We start from the raw sequence: 12,939 nt of genomic DNA on the forward strand, positions 1-12,939 counted from the left end.
CTTCTCTCTCTCAGGGTTTTTCATAGAGAAGCACAGAGGGAAGAAAGAGAAAACAATTTCTGTTTCTGCTCCTTGTTTTCCCATGTGGAATGTGTGTGGAGAATTGTTTCCCTGGGGTGATGCTTGGTTGGATTCTGGTGAGGATTGTTTGAGCCTGGTGGCCAATCCAACCCACCTGGGGCTGGACTCTCAGAGAGGGTTACGAGTTGTGAGTGAGTTATGCTAGTTAGGAAAAATTGTACTTTCAGTATCTCCTTTAAATAGTATATTAATGTATTACAGCATAGTTATAATAAAAAAATCATTCAGCCTTCTGAGCTGGAGTCAGACATCAGCATTTCTTCCCACTGGGTTCACCTGCATTTACAACACCAACCTGTCCTGGGACTCTTTCAGGGATCCAGGGGCAGCTCCAGCTGCTCTGGAAACTCCATCCCAGGGCCTCCCCACCCTCCCAGAGAACAATTCCTTCTCAATATCCCATCTCACCCTCCTCTCGTTGAAACCATTCTCCTTGTGCTGACACCATGCATCATTATGAATGATCTCTCTCTGTGAGGGATTGCTGCCTTCTCCCCCAAACATCTCCCTCACCTCCACACATTCATCCTTGCCCACTTATTCCCTTCTAGAGATGCTGCCTTCTTCCCAACATTTCCCCTTCTTTCCCTTCCCTTCCCCCAGCATGTGAGTAATACAAAATACACATTTTGTATTGTGTTTCAGAAGCTGGGCAAAACACTGTCAGTACAACACATCTGAAAACTCCATGAGTTAATGTGTCCTTGGATAGCATAAGCTGCTTTGATTTAGACTGCAATTTGCTGCTTTTCTCTCTGGGATTACTGAGGAGTTTTCAGTTGCTGCAGTGATTGTTCTCTTTTGCTCAATAATTTACTTGCATTTCAGGTTGAACACAGGCTTACAGGTTCTGAAATGAAAATGTCTTTAGAAGTCAAGAACAATAAATATTTTTAGCTAGTCATGTTAAATTTTAATTAATCACCTCTGCCACCTTCTCCAGCATCAAAGTTTTGCAACACACCCTTGCAAACGTCAGGCAGTGAATATAAGCCTTAAATACATGGCAAATGATTAAGCTTCCTCATGCCTCACATTGAAGAGAGGCTTTTGTTATGGCTCTTAATGTTTTGGTAGCAATCTTGGTACACAGACAAATTTTCCACCACAATTTTTCATCTCTGATTTCCATTCTTATCAATATTGACACCTAATTATCTTTTTAATTTCAATATCCTGGCTTGAATAGTTAAGCCAGGACCGCAGTAAAACAGTGAAAGATCGGGAAATAGTGCCTGGCCAGATCATGGCACAACTAAGCTTTAAAATGACAATTTCGCAGTACATTATTATAAATGGGTTTTCTGTTTAGGGAGGAAAGCTCAGGGAAGGGCAAACCATGGGCAGTGTCTATTGCCACACCGCACCCACCCTCTGGAAGGTCACAGGACAGTTTGGGGTGACACCTGAGCACAATTTACCTGTTGGCTGGCCCTGCTGGTGGCAGGGTGGGATATCAGAAGCACTGCTGGCCCTTGCATCATTTCCCCAGCGTGAGCTTTGCCTCCGGGGCAGTGAAATCTCACCAATTTCACGAGGAGCTGGAGGCAGGAGCTGGCAGTGGAGCTGCCCGGTGGCATTCCCTGGGGCAGCAGCTCCCTTGCCTGTGACAGGGAATCCTGGTTCCTCTGCGTCCCTCAGTGCTTCAGTGTTTGGGGCATCACCTCTCATTGACCTCAGTGTTTCTCTTACAGTATTTCTCTTACGCAGCATCTATCATTTGGGTTAATTTTTTTCTTTGGCATTTTGATTTTTTTTTTCCTTGTGGGATTGTTTTGTTTGTGTGTTTTTTGTTTGTTTGCTGTGTTGTTCTACACTTTTTTTTTTTTTTTGTGAGAGTTTGCCTGTTTGATTGATTCTTTCTGTAATCAGAACAATGTTTTTTCTTCCCCTCTGAAGGGGAAGTGTTGGAGCTGCAGAGGTGCTGCTGCCTTGTGTTGAGCACTTGGGCAGTTTTGTAAGGGCAGAGCTGTGCTGTGAGCTGCTGGGCAGCCCAGCTCGGGTGCAGGATTTCTGCACCCAGAGTCTGAGCCCAGCTCCTGCCTTGTCTCTGCAGCAGTCCATCAGCTCCTCATTCCTCCTTCACTGGAGAAACTCTGGGTAGCCCCAGGTAAGAGCCAAGAGTGACACACAGCACTGCTCCTGATGTCCCTTGACTCTTCCCTTGTCTGTGAGGCATGCCTTCATACTGATTTATTAAAAATATGGATATTGATCTAGCACTGATATCCAGCTGTGCCGGACAGAAACTCTCTAACAGTTTAAAGTTAGGAAGTGTCTGTTTACAAAGCTCCTGCTCTGAATTATTACAGAAATATGGATATTGATTTAATACCAATATTCAGCTGTGACGGACAGAAACTCTCTAACAGTTTAAAGTTAGAAAGTGTGTGTTTGCAAAGCTGCTCTGAATTATTACAGAAATATGGATATTGATTTAATACCAATATTCAGCTGTGACGGACAGAAACTCTCTAACAGTTTAAAGTCAGAAAGTGTGTGTTTACTGTGTGTGGGATTGTTCCCAAATCCACACTACGCCTTCCAGGTGATTACAGAGCCCTGTTATCCATACAAGTACTGAACACCCAAAATGCAAACACATATTCATCATTTTGGTACATCCCATTCCCTGCTGTGCTAATAATTCCAAAAGCCATTCAGCATGCATGGTTTGTCCCTTGAAATGGGTCGGTGTCCCTTCCATGGGGAGGGGTCCCAAAATGAGGAAGTCAATGAAGTCTTCCTCGTTCTACCTTTTCAATGCCAATATGACAAATGAACTCTTGGTAGAACTCCCATTCCTTGTCTTCAGTTGGTTTCAGAACAGAGGAGGCCACAATTGTCTTATGTTCCTAAAAGCTCTTTGTCAGTTTGTGTATTCTTCATTATAAACCCAGCTAACTCAACATTGTGCTGACAAGCAATCAATTATTAGTTAACTACTAACTCTTCATCAAGGCCTACTAATTTATTTTAATTAACTGTAGTAAGGCTTATCTCCAACTAAAATCTTAGCTCCTCTAAAATCTCTAAATTCCTTAAAATTTACATTTCATTACCTGTGCCAGGTACCTGAAGCTTTCCCTCTTCTTTTTCATCCCCCAACTTTACCTTCAAAAATTCTGCCAAAGGTGTTTTTGTGCAAATGAAGCCTTGCTGTGTCACTTGTGTGCACCTGAATACTGAAAAGACACCTTGAAATGAAATGACTTTGTTTTCTGTCAAAACACAGATTATTCCTATTACCTTCTATGGTTCCAGTGGTTTTCATAATAAACATAAACAACAAAATTGTCTAGCTGAATTGGAAACACAAGTGTGTTCCTGATATCCAACAGACAGGATAATGATGGTGATGAGGGTAGTTGATGTAAATATGTGCTACAGTGCTTAAATATTTACTGTTTTCCCTTCAGGAAAAGCATGGTGTGTATGCAGAAGGGTGTTTTTTACCTGCACTGTGCTGCACTGCTGTGCAAGCTGAACTGCTTGGCATTGAATGGCAGTGCTAAAATTATATTGTCTCTGTGTAATTACATATACAGGCCCACTCACATACAGCACTTACTGGAGAATGTAATAGTGCATCACAAATACCACCTTATTTTCTTGTAGTAAATTAGATTTTTAAATGAGCAACATTTATCTTGAAAAGAGGATTTAAAGATGACTTTGAGATTCTTTTTAGAGGCATGTTATGATATTTTTCTTGTACTTTTCTTGCTCTAGAGTTGACTGTTTCAGGATAAATTAAGTGAGATCTGGTGCTGATGCTTGAATGCAATGTACCTGTTTGGGGGGCTGACAGATGCGGAAGATTTCAAAACAAATGCTGCCTGTAATGTAGCTCTAGTTGCCATTGGGTCCAGACCTGCTGTGGTTGCCCTCTGAATTTGTTTAAATGTATGCATTTTCTTGGTCTTAACTGTGTGTTTCTGGCGTGCCTGTCACCATGGGAACTGCACACCTCTGAGTTTGAATTCTGTGACATGAGATCACTGCAAGCCTTGCTTTTCAGAGCTCTGAGTTGCTGCACTTCAAAAGTAGGGAGGACTCTGATATTGTCTCTCCCTTTAACTTGAATCCCCATACAATGGGATTAAATCCAGTGCTTGTCTGCACTTGTGTCTTTATTCTAATTTTATATGTAACAGCTTTATGAAACGCAAATAACTTGTTACATAATATGCAGTGCTGAACAGTGTGATTTATCTTTAAATATGCTTTTTAAAATAGGCTATTCCACTCTACAAACAGAACACATTTGTGTGTAATCTTGCTGCACTTTTCACTGTGCTGTAGGTTATTTTCAACTGCACTGTATTGTTGTAAAAGTTTTTATCTTTCACTGCTATGGAGAATCCTATGGACCTGATTAAGTGGGTTTTTCCTTTCTATTCATGGTGTTCAGTTTTAAGTGATATGCTCTGTTGAAACCCCAGAGGTTATAAGATTTTCCTTGTACTCATTTATTATTCTTCATTTGGGCTCTGGAGCAATTTAATTTCTGAGACTTAACAGGTCTGACCCTGAACTTTCTTTGGTTAAAGCCTGTGAAATGTGAAGGCTGCTTCTGATTTGTCCTCAATTCTGTTGTTATTATCTGTAATCCTGCGGTTCTGGTGCTCTTCTGCTTGAAGAGTGCTTTGTGTACGTGTAGTGATGTTTAACAAGCTAACACAATGGCCAAGTGAATAATTTCTCTTCATGGAATACCTTTTTTGTGCTCTTTTTTACCCAAAAGGAAGCCAAATGTAGGAGTTTGGCTGTTGGAGCCCAGACAGGAATTTCTGTTCCCTGTGCACAGGTGTGGAGGTGGACGAGGGTTGGGGGAGTTCTGGGCAGTGAGGACAGCAGAGGAATCCAGAGAAGTTTGGTCAGAACTGCTCCTGCATGACCTCAGACCTAAACCCAGATGTTTTCATGACCCTCACTCATCCTCCTGCCTGTGAAACATCTGGATTTCTAAAGGGTGCATTTAGGGCACCTGTGGAAATTAAGGGTGTGTGTTTAGGTGGAGCATTTTCTGAGCTGTTTGCTGTTTGCTGCCTGGCTGTAAGCTGGCACACAAGCTGTGCAAAATAAGGTTGCAAATACCCATCCCTGTGAAATGGCAGCTAAGGTGGCTCCCCCCTCCCCACCAGCTAATTCTGTTAGTGCTGCATTCTGACAGTGGCAAAAACCTCCCTGAAAGTTCCACGGAACTTACGAGGGCAATGCCTTTCATGCAAGAAATGCCAGATTTTGGGTGAGCAGCATTTTCTTGTGAAAACAAAAGGTAGCTGCCATGCAGTTATCGCTGAACCTTCCTGAGAGAGGGGGAAACACATTTTGGGAGTGCAATGGATGAGGAGGGTCCCTGTTCTTCTGGGAAGGTGGGCAATAAGCTGGAGCCAGTGCAGAGTCTGTGTTTTTGGGAGGAGGTGGTGGTGGTTCCAGGCTTGGGCCCCCACGCTGGCTTGTGAGGGAAGGTTTAGGTTAAAAAATGCAAGAGAGAACTGCAGACACCCCGCTGTAGTTCTGTTATTGTACTTGGCTGTAGGAGCTCTTCAGGGAATTGTGTTTTGTTGTCTTGGATGTGGGAGTTTAAGAACAATAACTTATCAATAAGTACATGAAAGCTATTACCTTGATACACAGAGGAACATTTTCAGGGTAGCTTTAGCCTCAATCCATGTTTCAAGACTGAAACTTAAAACACATCTTCTTTGGGCTGGCAGCACACTGGGTGGGGTATAGAAAGTCTTCTGGTAGTTTTTAGTTGCTGGGTGGGATGTCTTTTGTGTTTTTTATTTCTTGTTTGGTCATTTTTTGTTTACTTTCTAAACTTTTATCTTTTCCATTTAAGAGTTCCTGAACCTTTTTTCCCCTTCTTCTAATTTGCAGCATTACTTTACTGTTCTCTTTGGCCATGAGGGGCAGAAGCCACTGGAGCTGCGTTGTGAGGATGAGGTTGATGGAGATGAGTGGGTAGAAGCTATTCACCAAGCAAGGTATGAAACTCGATTTGTGACCCTCTGATCCATTTTATTACACATAAATGGATAATACTTTGAGAACCTAAACCCACCTTCCAAACAGAAATAAATGTTTGCATGTATTAGTTGGGTGTTGTTTGCAATTCATGAGTACCTTATTGGAAAAAAAACACCTTTAACATTCAAAGCTTATTTCACTGTCTTTTATCTTTCATAAACAATTGTGCTGCAATTGAAATTAGTTCAAGGAGAACATTATTTTTTGAGAAAGAAGCTCTAGGATTAGTCTTCTCTTAGAGACAAGTGTGTCATATGAATGAGGAAATTAATGATATGACAGAATAATAAATAAGTTTATTAAGTTTTTCCTTAAAAACTCTTACAGAGAAATAAATGTAAGAAAGAGGAGGTCAAGCCATTAAGATGATGAAGTGTGACAAATAAAATTTTGAATTATAAACTGAAATTCTGAGCCACCTGAACCACTGTTTTATGAAAAAGGACGTGGTAGGACCTTGAGCCATGCAGTTGTCTGTGCCTGAGGCCTGTGTGGCAAGTGGCCACGGTTGAGGTGCAATCTAAATTAAAGTCATCTCAATGAAGGTCTGATGAATGCAGGTCTTAGGAGAAACGATGTTCACTCTTCAAAATTTTTAAATGTTTAATAAGGGGTAAAAGGGATAAAATCCAGCGCTGGGGTGCTTGGCTATTTGCCAAAAGCACAACATTAACTTAAACCATGTTCTCTAGATACTGTTATATTGCAGGGGGTACATGCACATTCATAAGAGTTTGAGTTGAATATGTATGTATTCAAACATTCCTTGGGTTTAGGTGTTCTTTTGCTTGGTTTTAACCTTTGACTTGTCTTCATGCCATCTTGTAAGTTCAACCAATCTATTTTACTTCTTCTTGTGATTCCATCCTGTTGTTTTTACACTCCCTGGTAAAAAGGAGTCAGTAAATTGGGTTCTGGTTTTTATCACTCTTATTTTACTGCTCAGATAGTCTAGAAATGCAAGGACACATAATTATCTTACAACATTCTCTGAGTTATATAAGAGCATGTTAACATCAGATAGTCTCTATTTTAATATTATGCTATGACCTGAGATATATTTATCAAATTACTATTTTCTATTTATATAAGCTATACAGTGCAGATATAAACTGATAGATTATAGAAAAAAAAAAAAGCAGCTAAGAGGAATTACAAATATCAGGATCTTTGTGGTCAATAACAGCTTGCAAAGCAAAAGCTAATACATAAATGTGAAAGCCAATAACAGGAGGCAGAGCTGCTGCTGAAATGCACTTTCTGCAGCCTCCTCCCATCCACACCTCAGCTAATCTGCAGTGCCATGGTAACGCACAAGGAGCCAGGCAGCTCCCGAATTGCTTAGGACATGAGCCACGTAAACAGAAGTGATTCTGCTCCAGAGCTAAAATGGAACACGAGCAGCTCGTGGGGTTTAATTTAGAGCTGGCGCAGGGAGGCCCTGGGGCTGCCTGGGCACAGCTCCGGGGTCTGGGTGCTCCTCCTGGAGCTGGGGATGCCTGGAGAGGCTCCTGGAGCAGAGGCTAGACCGTGCTGAAGGAATAAAGTGGGTATTTAATAAGAGGCCTCAAAGGATGCATCTGGGGCAGCACAACAGCCTGGCCGTGGCTCCACCCAAGATGGACTCTGAGTCAGGGGTTTTCACACTTTCATAAGTTTTGGTCCATTTCTATATTAGGGTTAATTGTCCAGCTCCAGCTCCAGGTGATGCAGTCCCACCCTCCCAGGTTGCTCCCCTCCATTCCCTGCTGTTTGCACTTTTTGGGCCTTTTGGGCCTTTTTGTTGTTTGCACCTTTTGGGGCTGAAGCTACAGCAGTATCCTTGGTTCTGGGGCTGGAAAAGGATTGTTCTGTGTGACTGAGCTGTGAGGAGAACTTGCTGACACTTTTTATGGAGTTCAGAGTCACCTACCAATTCAGAACAGAGCCTGGAAAATCTGAAAAATATGGAAAATATGCCTTGGGGGTCCCAGGGGCTCAGGGCTGGGCTGGTGTGCCCTGTGTGACAGCCACAGTCCTGTGCTGCTGCAGGGCTTCTCCTGGTGTGGGACAACTTCTGCTGGATGCCTTGGAGTGGCTGCATAAGATTAAGAGACTAAAGTGGGTATTTATTAAAACCCTTCAAAAGGTGCATTTTGGACACTCAAGAAGCCTCCCAGAAGCTGCACCCAAGGTGAACAATGGTCACGAGTTTCTCACACAATTATAAGTTTGGTCCATTTGCATTTCAGGGGTTAATCATCCAATTCCAACTCCAGGTAATGAAGAAACTGACCCCAGTTTGCTCCCCAACAATTCACTTTCGTTTATAGTTTTGGGGCTCTTGAATTTCTGGCCCAGAGGAATTGTTTTGACCAAAATGTGAAGACAGCAACCAGCACTCTATTTGGAGTTTAGAGTTATCCACTAATGCAGTACAGGATTTGAAAACTATAAAAGCTAAACCAAGGCACCCTCCTGACAGTGCGCGAGGAAGGGAGCTGGGCTTTTTGCTTCGTGCTCATGGTGCTCAGGATCAGCAGCATCCTGGGCTTCCCCCTCTGCAGTCTGGTTTTGCCACAACATTTTCCTGCCAGGAGAGTCCAGGAACAGGGACAGGAGCAGAGGGAACGTCCCCAGGGGAGCTCAGGGTGGAACCAGCAGGAATTTCCCCATGGAAAGGGAGCTCAGCCTGGAGGTGCCCAGGGAGGGTTGGAGTGCCCATCCCTGCAGGTGTCCCAGCAATTCCTGGATGTTCTCTGGGCTGGGGACAAGGTGGGGATGGGGCACAGCTGGGACTCCACGGGCTGGGAGGGATTTTCCAGCCTCAGTGGTGCTGGGATTCTTGTCCATTGCCTGGTGTAAAAGGTGTGTAAGCAAGAAGAGCTTTTTTGCCCTTGTAGTTCAGTCTGTAAATGTGTCACATGTGAATTTTCAAGGCAGAAACTGGCATGAAATGAAGGCAACGGTAAACAAAGCACAGCTGAAAATAATGAGAACTTGCAGGGAAGTTGGTTGTTGCATTCAGGGTCAGGACATTTGACTCCACCAGGGAGCTGTAATTTAAAGTGATTTAATTTTGTAATAAAAGGCTATAAAGCCACCACGCTTTACAGGACAGCTGGGTCTCTGAGGTAACTAAGATCAGTGTTTTTATCTCCAACCCTTTTGCTATTTGACTCTTTACATCTTTTTTGGACCTACCTTCTGGTGATACTGACCTATGGACATCTCTGTGAGGGACAGCCTCAGGGTCCTGTGCATTTAGAGGATTTTCTTAATCTACTTTTCTGCACAGGTATCTAAATTTTCATGGGGAAGTTCCCCAGGGATATGGACGTGACTTTCTTGTGTTCTCTTGGACAAAATTCCAACAAGCAACAACAACAACAACAACAACAACAACAACAACAACAACAAAAAGTAAAATTTGGTTGGTAAGCATGGAGTGTCATTCCCTATTGTGGATTACCTCCTTGCTCTGATGATTTTCTGCTTCACTGCTTTTGTTTGCTTTGCATTGTGTCGAGCAGAGCAGCCTGGATTTTCTAATTAGTTGCTAAACCGTTGGGTATTTTGCTGAAGATACATAAAAAGAGGCTAAAGTAATACTTTTTGAGTATTGTGTAAAACTTTTCTTGCCAGCTTAATTGAACAAAAGAGCACAGATTGACTTTAGGGATTGAATTTTGCCTTCATCATGATCTAGAACTTTTCCCTTGAGTTTATCTGTATTTTTGACAAATGGGAGAAGTTTTGGCAATTTCTGAAGTGCCACTGTTGATTTGAGCATAACCTAAGTTTCTTTTTGGAATTGATGAATTTTATGTAGCACTTTAAAGATGCTTTTTTGTACTATCTCAGGTGTCTTAGTTACAAATTGTAGGAGGCATTGAGAATACTACCATTACTCTTATATTGAAAAGAGACCTGGGAACATCTTGTTCCATGTGAGTATGCTGGCATTTGAGAAAGGGAAATATTTAATTGCTTTCCAGAGGGTCATATCCTATGAGGAGCTGTGGTAATCCCTGTGTTAGCTGAGACAATGCAATTGAGGTAGTTGAGGCTTTTTGGTTTCTTAGATTGACATATAGAAAACCTAATTTTGGACTGCTTTTCACATTTCCCCCCCCACCCCCAACACATATTTGTAGCTATCAAAATTTCTTCCATGTCTAATTTACTTTGTCAGTTATAAAGAGAGTGTTGATAAAGGGATGCTCCAATCTCAGTGTACCCCATGGTCCACTCTGAGTAAATAAGAATTTTATTTGGATGCCAGTATCTAATTAAAAGATCTTTTCTGCTGTGATGTTGTCCATTGCTCCTGTCCATAGAGCCCTCTCCTCACATGGGGGATTTTTTGGCTTTTGAGCAGGAAGTGGGATGTTTAATCCAGTATATCTTAGTGGAACCTCATTATCAGTTCCACACCTGTACTTACTTTTCTTCTCCTTCAATTTTATTTGAATTTTCACTACTTTGGTTTCTCAGTAATATCCAGGGTAACAGAGCATGGTTTGCTCCTTCTGAGCTACATTTTTGGGCAGAAGGATTTATTCCTGGCAAGTCCTAATTCCTCTGTCAGTGGCTGCTTTGGGAAGTCCTGGTTTTGGCTTTCTTCCAGAACTTGTTCTCTTATGAAAAAATCTGTCTTACCCTCAATATACTGAGGTGTACTTATCACTCTCTCTTACAAAATCTTCTCTATTTTAAGGCCTTTTTGCATTTAGCTCAAAAAATATAATGCTTTTTCTTATATGAATGTAGTATTAATAAAATTCATTGGACTTCTCTACTTTAGCTTATACCAAAGTCTTAAATTTACGTGTGGGAATAAAAATCCTTTTTTCATGCAGGCACAAGTATGAGCTTAATTGGGAAACTGATCGGAAAGGGAAATATGCTTTTTAAATTTATCTCCAGCTTAGTTGTAATCAATCCCGTTCCTTCAGGTCTGCTCACTGCACGGTGATGTGGGAGAAGAGCAGGGAGGAAAATGGGAATAATTCCTTCACCTGGGTCACTGTTCAAAGTGTACGAGGAGCTACTGCCCTCTAACTGGTAATTTAAAATTAAGAACAAACAGAAGCAGAAAGGCTTTCTCTCAGAATTGTAAGCACACTTTGCAGTGTATTTTACACAGTATTTTGCAGGTGGTTGTAAGCTCAGTGTGGCAGCTCAGAGCTGCCCTATGCTGATGCCTTGCTGGCAGAAAAACTGTATTAGCTTTAAAAACCGTGATTTTGAGGTTTCTGGTGGGCTGTAAGTGAGGCAGAGGGTGCATCCAGTGCAGACACCCAGTGTGAGCCCCCCAGAAATCCCTGAGCTGTGCAGGCTGTCCAGGGGCTGCTCCTGGACCTCCATCCCTGTGATGCCTTGGAGTGGCTGCCTGGAACAGAGGCTGGACAAGATTGAGAGAATAAAGTGGGTATTTATTAAAGCCCTTCAAAAGGTCCATTTTGGACACTCAGCAGCCTCCCAGAGGCTACACCCAAAATGGAAAGTGGTCACGAGTTTTTCACACAATTATAAGTATGGTCCATTTGCATTTCAGGGGTTAATCATCCAATTCCAGTTCCAGGTAATCAAGTAATTTACTCTTCAAACATATTCCATTTTCCTGCCTTCCTTTCCCTGCCTTTGGTTCCTGCACTTCAGTAACAAATCCTGAAATGCTCTTCCTTGTAGCCCATAAAAAGTTTCACACCCCTGTGGCTGGTGGCTGCTCTCAGCCGGAGAGGAGACGTGGAGAGCTTTTTCACGGACTCTGGGCACACCTCATGGCAGCTTTTCATGAGCTTCCCTCTGAAAGGGGGCTCCTGAAAAAGAGGGACAATGATGTTTTATGTGGGCAGATAGCAAGAGGATGAGGGGGAATGGTTTTAAACTAAAAGAGCAAATTAAAATTGATATTAGAAAGGACTTGTTCCCTGGCAGGGTAGGCAGGGGCTGGGATGGAATTCCCAGAGCAGCTGGGGCTGCCCCTGGATCCCTGGAATGTCCAAGGCCAGGCTGGACACTGGGGCTGGAGCAGTGGGAGGTGTCCCTGCCATAGCAGGGTGGCACTGGGTGATTTTTAATGTCCCTTCAACCCAACCCATGCCATGGTTGCGTGATCCACGCTGCTCATGCTTTGAGTTGTGTCTCAGTTTTGCACAGCAGCGTGGGCTGTTCTCCTACAGCTTGTTTGTGGATGAATTCCCATGGTCCAGTTTTCCTGGCTGGAGTGTCGGGAGAATGGGAACAGCTGGTTTTGGTGTGAGGTGTGGGTCTGGTGGGTGACACCGTGGCTGACGAGAGGTGCTTCCAGCACAGTCTCCATCCCACACAACAGGGTGGCCTTCTGTGCCCTCACACCCTGCTCCTGAGTGAGCTGTCCCCCATGGACATGGGGTTTTTTTGCTCACTTTTCCAAAGGCTCTGTCTCCCAGCTGGTATCTCACCCTCTCAGTGAAAGGGATCATGTACCAAAAACTGCTTGGGGAGTGGAGTTCTCATGGTGCCCTGCGGCTCTGGCTGGCACTGGGATCCCTCAGAACCCTGGATCACACCCCAGGGCACCTTGCTTGGAGTCACAGAGATGGGTTGGTCATGTTCTAGAGCAGCTTTTACTGTTCCCATCCCTGCTGTGGTTGTGACTGTGCCATCAGGCTTTAAAACCTGTCTGGAAGCTCCTTCTCCTCTGTTAAGGAGTTCTGCAGCTGCTCGAGGTGGGTCTGGGGACAGATGCAGGCAATTTCTTCTGCCTTCCAGACAGCCAGAGCCTGGTTTTCATAAGGAGTGAGTTAGGCTGTGCATTTGGCTTTTGAAGAGGGTGGTTTGATGTGGCCAGAC

The 12,939-nt window shown here is 43.2% G+C and overlaps 1 protein-coding gene across 6 annotated transcripts in view; it reads left to right on the plus strand.

Annotated features, from left to right (window-relative positions):
• The window catches only part of RASGRF2 (Ras protein specific guanine nucleotide releasing factor 2), a 129,532-nt gene that overhangs the window by 33,139 nt on the left and 83,454 nt on the right, over positions 1 to 12,939 (plus strand). For all 6 annotated transcript variants that reach the window (XM_085567206.1, XM_085567207.1, XM_085567208.1 and 3 more), the window contains exon 2: positions 5,971 to 6,077. In XM_085567206.1, the coding sequence (XP_085423332.1) occupies positions 5,971 to 6,077 (107 nt within the window). The remainder of the gene's footprint in view (positions 1 to 5,970; positions 6,078 to 12,939) is intronic.

Source organism: Lonchura striata, chromosome Z (assembly GCF_050655825.1).
Source record: "Lonchura striata isolate lonStrDom1 chromosome Z, ASM5065582v1, whole genome shotgun sequence".
Classification (NCBI taxonomy): Eukaryota; Metazoa; Chordata; class Aves; order Passeriformes; family Estrildidae; genus Lonchura; species Lonchura striata.